Raw genomic sequence first — 9,537 nt, forward strand, 5'->3', positions numbered from 1 at the left:
ACATGCGTAGCTAATCCTGTTTGGGCGATGTTCCATTACCTCAATTACTATCATCTCACCCAGAGGTGGACCCGGCCAAGGACACCGGAGGAGGAGGAGGAGGAGGAGGAGGAGGAGAGAATAAAGTTGGACCGGTGGGAACCAGAGCCGAGTGTCTTTGGGGTCGTGGTGCAGAGTTTCTCCTCTGTCTCGGCCGCTTTTCACCGGCTGGGTCGACTTTTCAGAGGAAACAACCCCCCCCCCCCAAAAAAAAAGCACCAAAAGCAAATTTAAACTGTCAAAAAACAATTTCCTCCACCGCTCTTGATCATCATTAGTACGACGAAGGACGTCGTTCCGAGATTAAAGTTTCCTCGGTTTGGTTTCGACATGGAGAAGAAACTGTTTTTTTTTTGCTAAGAGGCATTTTTTGTTGTTGTTGTTGTTGTTGTTGTTGTTGTTGTTGTTGTTGTTGTTGTTGTTGTTGTTGGGTTCAGCGGCTGAAGTGAAATTTTGCTCTTCTCGTGCGTTCTTACGCTGGAGGAGAAATATTATCACCTGGACGTCAGCGGTGGCTTTTATCAGCTTCCTCTGAGTAACACAGGCCTGCCTGCCTGCACTTAGAGACGCTGAGCACACACACACACACACACACACACACACACACACAGAACGCAGTGGTGAAACGTGAGCCTCCACCATCACTTGGTCCAGGTCTAATGCCTGCCTACTGTGACCACGGCCGTATTGTGTGTGTGTATGTGCGTGCGCACGTGCGTGTGTGTGTGTGTGTGTCACAAGCGGCCGTGACATTTATCCCAGCTAAAGGAAGCGGATGCTGTTATTTACCCTCCTCCTCCTCCTCCTCCTCCTCCCCCTCCTCCTCCTCTCCTCCAGTTCAACTCATCTCTTTCCTCCTCTCAGTCACTCCATCCGTCTTCATCTTCCCTCCCAATCACCATTCTGCTTTCACTCCTCGTTTCTTTCACCCTGCCTGCCTGCCTGCCTGCCTGCCTGCCTGGCGGTGGAGGAGAGGAGTTTGCCTAATGAAGTGGCTGATGGGAGTATATTACAGAGCGAGACAGAGTGGAGCGCCGGCCTACTCTGAAATCCATTAACCTCACAGTTTCAATCAGCGCCGCCGACAAAGTCTGAGCTCCGAGTCAAAGAGGAGCGTCGGCCGGCTCGCGCCGCTCGGCCTCCTGCTTCTATTTCCACTCCGCCGCCACCGCCGCCGCCGCCGCCGCCGCCGCCGCCGCCGCTGCCTTTATTTCTTCTCCCCCCTTCGCCTTCCTATTATTGCGTCGTCAGCGCCGCACTTGATTAACGCTGAGCGGCGGCCTGTTGACTCGGCGGTGGTGCTGCGACATCAGCTTCGTTTCCATGACAGTTTTTCACAAAATGAAAGCCATATTTCAAAAAAAAAAAATTGTACAGTTGCGATTTGCAGGTGTTTCCATTGAATGGTGCGAAGCGCATATAAGCCGTAATTCTCGTACAATTTTGTCCCACTTTGAGGAGGATGGAGCGACAAAACGTTTCACGATGAATCTGGATTTCGATGTTGTTTGCTGTCCAGAATGGTTGTTTGATTTCTCTCCTTGATGACTTGTAAAAATATTCTGCACCATTTTCACTAGTCAGTGAACTGGTCACGTGAGCCCAAAAATGTTTTAGTCATATTTTAGGTTTATTTAGGTTTTTTTTTTATTGCCATATTTAGATTTTGTTCCAGGGGAATCTTGTGGAACCGCGACTGGACCGGCGCAGAGCTTCATTACTGTGCGTTTCTGAACACGTGCCTGAAAGAGATTCATTTAAGCTGGATTTGATTCTTTCAGTTGTAACACTAACAGCCTGCAAAATGTTGTGTTGTGTGAGAGTGAAGACGCAGGACGACGAAACATTTTTCTCACTCGATCAATAACATTGAGATGTTGAGTGGCAGAAATGTTTCTCTGCCCACTGCAAAAAAAAAATGCAAATATGACTCGACTCCACTTCTGGTATTAAGGAATGGAAATCCAGTGGAAATATTCATCAATCTCACATCTCATTTGAAACTGACCCTGTCAGCCTACAGTAGGGAAATCTATTGTTATTCTGTCTGAGAGTGGATGAAGTGTTGCAAAGCAAGACAACAGTGCACAGACACGTTGATGAAGATGCTTCTGATGGCCGACTTGTGGCCTGCAGTGCAGCTCGCCTGTCTCCTCTCCTCCTCTTCAACTGTTGTTCAGCGGGTCCGGGAGGACCGATGCAGTTCCCGCTCCGTCCTGCTCTGCCTGCTGGACGGCTGCTCGTCAAACAGCTCTTCTGGTCGCGTGCAGCGCTAAGTGTCTCGCGTTCGTGCCAGAAAGATGCCCGGTTTCTGGCCCCGGGGGTGAGATGGGATGGGATGGGATGGAAGGGGGGGGGCGTGGCTCACCTTCAGGGAGCACCGCCCGCCTCCCAGGTCCCGACAGAAGCGTAAAGAACGGTCGGGTCGGGAAGCTGCGCAGGTGGACGCAATTAGCCGCAATTTGTGCGGATTTTTAATGACGCGTGATTTAGTTTAGCACTCCTAAAATGTTGGCTGTATGCGTGTGTGTGTGTGTGTGTGTGTGTGTGTGTGTGTGTACAAAAGGGGGACTGATGAACAGTCGCGGAGGAGCAGCAGCGGCGGCGGCGGCGACAATCCTTTCACGCTCCAGCGGTATTGATCCCAGTTCCTCCGTTTGTTTACGTGTTTGTCGAGGAGCAGCGCGGGCGGCGGGGAAATTATCCCTCCGCAGTTCGACGGCTCGCTCTCGCAGAGCAGCGACGTGCACATTGCCCGCTGAACCCGTCAGTGTTTTTTTTTTTTTTCTTCTTCCGAGTTCGACTTTTGACAGCATCGACGTGTTAACGCTTCCGCTTAAGCAACGACACTCTGGGGGAGGGGGGGATGGGGGGTTTGGGGGAGGCGGGGTCAAGCAATATTGGTCTATCTTCACTCGCACACCTGCCACATGTGCACTGGCTTTGTTGAGTATTTCACACCACAAACCAAATGGCGCAAAGCAAAACCCTGAAACATTCACCAAACTAGGATGAGAAAAGAGGGATTTTATTAAAAACTTCCTTCATTGTTCCGTCTTTTGTGCCTGTGAGTGTCTGACCAAGTGTAATTCAGTCAGTACCACTGTGTGTGTGTGTGTGTGTGTGTGTGTGTGTGTGTGTGTGTGTGTGCATGTATGCGTGTGCGTGTGCTGTATCCTCTCATCCGTCGGTGGCAAGCATTCGATCCCGTGCGGGGAGCGGGCGGCGCGCTAATTGAAATTCCGCCGCCGTCTTTTTTCTTTCATCGGAGAGGATTTTTTTTTTTTGCTTTTGTTTCGTTTTTCCCCTTTAAATATTTTCCTGCCAGTGCGTTTGCATCATTGACACGGTCTCCTCGGCCGCTGCCAGGTGAAAGGGAGGAATGTCCGGAATGTTCGTTACAATTCCCGTCTTCTCGTCCGCTTGCAGTGTTTGTCGACTCGCTCAACGGACAATCGCACGGCCGCTTCGCCCGCCGGGGGGGGGTCGAGCGCTTTTAACTCCATGCTTTCTGAGGAGCAAACTGCCACTTTGATGGCTGTGATGGGTCTAAACGACCCCCTTGTTGCTGAGGGTGGTAGCCTGGATGTTCCTTTTAGCCTTTTAGCTGAAAATTCAATTTTTTTTTCTTTTGATAAACTCAGCCAGGGTTTTACTTTGGCGTAGCGGGGGGCGTTCCATTTCTGTCGGTGTGGATGTGCATTTGGCTGTTTGGCGGCGGGAGGGGTGTGTGTGTGTGTGTGTGTGTGGGGGGGGGGTCAACTGGAATACTGCAAAATAAACCCTAAAGTTGGGGAGAATGAAGAAAGAAAACAACGAGCATACGTGAATAAACCTGCACACGGCAGATTTTCTTTCTTTTAAATTATGCTGCTGCCACAGAAATTTCACGTTCCTCTTCCTTCTCCTGCGTCGTCTTGAGCGGCCGGCCTCTGTTTTGGCAGATCAGTAGGAAGTGGCGCTCCGCGGGGAGACCCCCCCCCCCCCCTACCACCTCCACCACACACACACACACGCACACACACACACCAACTCCCTCTCCACAACCACCATGTCTCTTTGTTCTGCTGCTGCTGACAAAGGAGGACTCACAGTCGGTCCAAAGGGAAAAATTATGTCCCAGAGCAGTCTGAGGGAAGAACAAACGCACACACACACACACACACACACACACACACACACACACTCGTACACACACGCGCGCAACAAACTACTTCTCACATGCTCGTCATGTGGGCCGCGACCTCAATAAGAGCCGCTGTTGTTGCAATGTGCCGGCCACGTTGAAAGAGCTGTAACGAGTTGAGCCTCAGGTTTCAGTCCGACATCGGCTCGGGCTAATTCCTGGACGCTCGTCCTTGGCAGATTGTCTTCCAAACTACCTTGTGGTCGAGCACGACTTTTGTTTTTTTTAAATTCTCTCAGTTCTCTCTTTGCCTGCTTTAGGCAGAACCCACATGGAACCTGTTTTTTATAATTGGTCCGTGTCTTTAAGAGGCGTTCCTGACTCTTTGCTCCCCCCCCCGTCCTCTCTGTCTGTTTCCCAGCAGGTAAGGAGGAGCCGACCATGTACACCTGCACCACCTGCAAGCAGTCGTACGGCAGCGCCTGGTTCCTGCTGCAGCACGCCCAGAACGCCCACGGCTTCCGCATCTACCTGGAGAGCGAGCACGGCAGCCCGCTCACCCCGCGCATGGGCGGGCCTCTGTCCCTGGGGGGCGGGGCCGACTGCCCCTCCCAGCCCCCCCTCCACGGCCTCCACCTGCCCCCCGACGCCAGCCCCTTCAACCTCCTGCGCATCCCCGGCTCGGGCTCCGGCGGCGGGAGGGACAGCGTGGGAACGTTGGGCGGAGTCGGCCACGGCGTGGGCGGCGGCCACCATCAGCGTTTCCCGCCCACGCCGCCCCTCTTCAGCCCTCCTCCCCGCAACCACCTGGAGCCGCACCACCTGAGCCTCGAGGAGCTGGCGCTGGCAGCCCACCATCCGAGTGCCTTCGACAGGGTGCCGCGCCTCAACCCTCCGCTGCCTCTGGACCCGCCTCCATCCATGGACTTCTCGCGGCGGCTCCGGGAGCTGGCGGGCAACACCTCAGGGTCCACCCCCCCGCTGTCCCCCAGCCGGCCCAGCCCCATGCAGCGCCTGCTCCAGCCCTTCCAGACGGCGGGAGAAAGAGGCGGAGCCGGCGGCGGCGGCGGCGGCGTCGGGAGCGGCGTCGGGAGCGGCGGCAAGCCTCCGTACCTCGCCACCCCGCCCCCTCTGCCCGGCTCCATGCAGTCGCCGGTGGGCTCCCAGACCACGCCCACCACCCCGCTGCCCTCGGCGGGGGCCACGCCCTCCTCCACCACGCCCACCAAGAGCAAGTGTTGCGAGTTCTGCGGCAAGGCCTTCAAGTTCCAGAGCAACCTCATCGTGCACCGGCGCAGCCACACAGGCGAGAAGCCCTACAAGTGTCACCTGTGCGACCACGCCTGCACGCAGGCCAGCAAGCTCAAGCGCCACATGAAGACGCACATGCATAAGTCGTCGTCGTCGCCCAACGCCGGCAAATCGGAGGACGGCCTGTCGACGGCGTCCACGCCGGAGCCCGGCACCAGCGAGCACCTGGGCAGCGCCAGCAACGCCCTCAAGTCGGTGGTGGCCAAGCTGAAGAGCGAGAACAACCGCATGCTGCGGGAGAACGGCGAGGAGGAGGAGGAGGAAGAGGAGGAGGAGGAGGAGGAAGAGGAGGAAGAAGAGGAGGAGGAGGAAGAAGAAGTAGAGGAGGAGGAAGAGGAGGAAGAGCCGAACGGTGAGCGGGCGGCGGCGGCGGTGGCGGCGGTGGCGGCGGCGGCGAGGCGGAGCGAAAGCAGCTTCCACTTCAGCCTCAACCTGGAGGCCGGGCGGCCGCACGAGAACAACAGCGGCGGCGGCGGCGGCGGCAGTGTCGGCGGCGGGCGGCCGAGCGAGGAGGAGGGCGGCGCCATCCCGCGCTCGCTGCCCGAGGTGATGCAGGGGATGGGCCTCGCCGCCAGCATGCAGCACTTCAGCGAGGCGCTCAGCGCCCACAAGCGCAACGCCCTGGCGCAGGAGAACCACCTGCACCACCACCACCACCACCACCACCACCCCCACCTGGGCCGGGACCGGGACCACCACCACCACCTCCACCACCACCACCACCCGGGCGACCCGGCCCTGGACACGGAGCGGCCCGAGGAGGGCTCCGTCTCCACCGTCAACGGGCGCGGCGCGTCGCCCGACGAGTCGGCCTCGGTGGGCCTGTCCAAGAAGCTGCTGCTGGGCAGCCCCAGCCCGCTCAGCCCCTTCACCAAGCGCATCAAGCTGGAGAAGGAGTTCGACCTGCCCACGCCCACCATCCCCAACACGGAGAACGTCTACTCGCAGTGGCTGGCCGGCTACGCCGCCTCGCGGCAGCTCAAGGACCCCTTCCTGAGCTTCGGCGACTCCAGACAATCGCCCTTCGCCTCGTCGTCGGAGCACTCGTCGGAGAACGGCAGCCTGCGCTTCTCCACCCCGCCGGGCGAGCTGGACGGCGGGCTGTCGGGCCGCAGCGGCACGTGCAGCGGGGGCAGCACCCCGCACCTGGGCGGCCACGGGCGGCCCAACTCCAAGGACGGCAGCCGGCGGAGCGACACGTGCGAGTACTGCGGCAAGGTGTTCAAGAACTGCAGCAACCTGACGGTGCACCGGCGCAGCCACACGGGCGAGCGGCCGTACAAGTGCGAGCTGTGCAACTACGCCTGCGCGCAGAGCTCCAAGCTCACCCGCCACATGAAGACCCACGGCCAGGTGGGCAAGGACGTGTACAAGTGCGAGATCTGCAAGATGCCCTTCAGCGTCTACAGCACCTTGGAGAAGCACATGAAAAAGTGGCACAGTGACCGTCCGCTGAGCACCGAGATCAAGTCCGAGTAGAAGGCCGAACTGTGGGACCTTTCACCCCCTCTGACCCCTGACCCCTGTTTATTCCCCACCCCCACCCCCACCCCCTCTTGTAGATTTGCCCCCTTTACACTCAACTTTCGCCAGTCGGAAGCTTAAGACCATGTGCTCTGCACCAGCACACACCCCCGACCCCCCACCCCCGTCTCCATCACCCATCGAATGCATGATCTGTATTGGGGCAATACTCTTGCATTGACGCAAAACTTCGAGCCTTTCTCTTGTGCAATAATTTACATGTTGTGTACTATTTTTTTTTTTTCTTTTCTGAGTTGTTCCGGTTTTTGTTTTGTTTTTTTGTTTTGTTTTTTTTAAACCCATTTTAAAAAGAATTAGTCAGCATGCATAGTATGTTTTTTGCTAAATCGAGAAAAAAAAAGAAAACAAGAGAAAAGAACTCGTCCCTGGTTGGTTAGTTGTTGAGTAAATGTGTTGCTGTTTTTCTCTTGTTCCGTTTTTTTCTTTCTTTTTTTCTCTCCAACTCTTCAAAAAAAGAGGAAAAAAAACAAGAAAGAAAACAACCATGCTGCATACATCCTGTAACACATATCATGTACAGTTTGGGTTTTTAAAAAACACGGTAAAATGCAGAACAGTCACTGAATTTGGACTCCTCTCTCAACCCTGACAATGCACTTGCTCTGATCTTTCTAAAAGACGCCACGTTCACACAGGGTTTAAATAAAATATCACACATCGGCTCGATGGCTAAACTGAGAGTGACGACGGCGGCGGCGGCGGCGACGGCCTTTTTAAATTTCTTTCAAAAAGACAAGGGTGTGCTACGAATTCAATTTGTACTATCATTCGGTAGAAGAAGACGACGACGAAGAAGAAAGAGTGCCTTTGATATCAGACCACTTGCATGGGCCATAATATTAAGTTGGGGGGGGGGGGGGGGTTTGGTTGGTTGGTGGGTGGGGGAGGGGCGACATTAGCCAGACAGTGGAAGCCACCCGGCGAAGGTCCTTGCATCAAGCACCTGAGCGCTCCAAAAAAAACAAACAAACAAACAAACAAAAACAAACAAACAAAACGGACTTGTGACGAAAGATCGGAGATTTCTAGTCAATCACGGTTCAGCTACCTATCACATGTTCAATAGGCGAATCTCTAATATGTGGAATTTCATGGTAAGCATGGTTACAAGCAGTAGTGTGTATATCTGAATTATTTGTACTTTTTTTTTTGTTTTCCCGCCGAGGAGGTACTCTTTGAGATAATACGGTAATCTGTAACGTACAATCCTGAACTGGAGGGATACCGGCGCGCGTGGCCGCCCGCGTTAGCACAAAAAAAAAAAAAAAAAAAAACCTACGACGCTGCTTCGATGACGTCAGTGTGTGGAACAATGCATAAAGTAATATATGAGCTGCGAGTTAACGTGAACTTTGTTTTTCTTTTTTTCTTTTTCTAGAACATTGAAATGTGACTACAAGCTAGACAAACAGACAGAAGGCTAAGTATGTTTTTACAGGAATCGCGGGCAATCTCCTTCACGTTCACCTTTTGTAAGATCAATACAGGGTCGTTAACTATCAATTGCGTATCAAAATAAAAAGAGGAGGAATTGCAAAAAAAAAAAAATATATATATATATATAAAAAAACAAAACTTTGTACTCTAGGGCTCTTGAAAAGAGTGACTCAGATTGGCTGAAGCAGGGCACCTTTTCTTTCAATTATTTTTCGTTTTCGCCCCGAAACGAGATTCTCTTTTTCTTTTGCGTTTCATCCAACTTGTTCATATTAAAGCACTTGTCACTGAGAGGAAGCACCCGAGTCTCTCTTGCTCTTCTCCCCCCCCCCCCGCCCCCCCCACGCTAGCGCAATGTCGGTGCGTGTTTTGGAGGTCAAAGGTCCCGTATTATGCAAAAAAAAACATAAATAACCTGGTTTGCATTGAGACCACCTTGTTTTTTACCTCCTTCCAAACATGTTGAAGGACCTACAAGGCAGCGGTATTAGCAGAAGGCTGTAAACAGAGGGCTAAATAAGCTGTGAAGCTGGTGATACTGGCTTCTACAATTGACGGTTAAAGAACCTGATGTTTTTGTTTAACGCGGGGCCTTTCATCACCAGAGCGTCAGTCTGCAGGATATAAAGGGTACAGTTTGGATTTTCATTTTTTTCCCAGTTTACAAATTTTTACACTGAAGGGAAAAAAAAAACAACTGTCAGCGATACTGGTGTCAGACGCCGAGAGGTTTGGCTCTTCGAAAGCACTCAGTCATCCTTTTGCCAGCATCTCTTGCTACACCTTGTGACCCTTGACCTTTTGTATTCTCTCTCTGCCACCGTCGCACCCCTGACCTTTTGCTGGCTCCCCACCACCTCCACCACCACCACCTCCCCTCAGCAGGAAGTCTCAGTGCTTCGCCGACACAGAGGTTGCAAAGCGGACGCAGTCCCCGAACGCACAGATGCGATTGGCTACTCCAACCAGACCAAACTGTAGAAACCTTGTTGCCACGACAACAGAAACTGGTCGCTCGCACTGCGAGGAACTGTGTCTCGCGCCGATTATGGACGTGAAGATTTTTCTTGCAGATGACA

At 53.7% G+C, this 9,537-nt stretch overlaps 1 protein-coding gene across 2 annotated transcripts in view; it reads left to right on the top strand.

Annotated features, from left to right (window-relative positions):
* The window catches only part of LOC142901528 (BCL11 transcription factor A-like), a 41,963-nt gene extending 33,208 nt beyond the window's left edge, over window positions 1-8,755 (top strand). For both annotated transcript variants that reach the window (XM_076046073.1, XM_076046074.1), the window contains exon 3: window positions 4,590-8,755. In XM_076046073.1, the coding sequence (XP_075902188.1) occupies window positions 4,590-6,955 (2,366 nt within the window). In that variant the 3' untranslated portion in view covers window positions 6,956-8,755. The remainder of the gene's footprint in view (window positions 1-4,589) is intronic.
* The last annotated feature ends 782 nt before the right edge of the window (window positions 8,756-9,537 follow it).

Source organism: Nelusetta ayraudi, unplaced genomic scaffold (genome assembly GCF_046127955.1).
Source record: "Nelusetta ayraudi isolate G7.1 ecotype Tasmania unplaced genomic scaffold, CSIRO-AGI_Nayr_v1 ptg000089l, whole genome shotgun sequence".
In the NCBI taxonomy this organism is placed as follows: domain Eukaryota; kingdom Metazoa; phylum Chordata; class Actinopteri; order Tetraodontiformes; family Monacanthidae; genus Nelusetta; species Nelusetta ayraudi.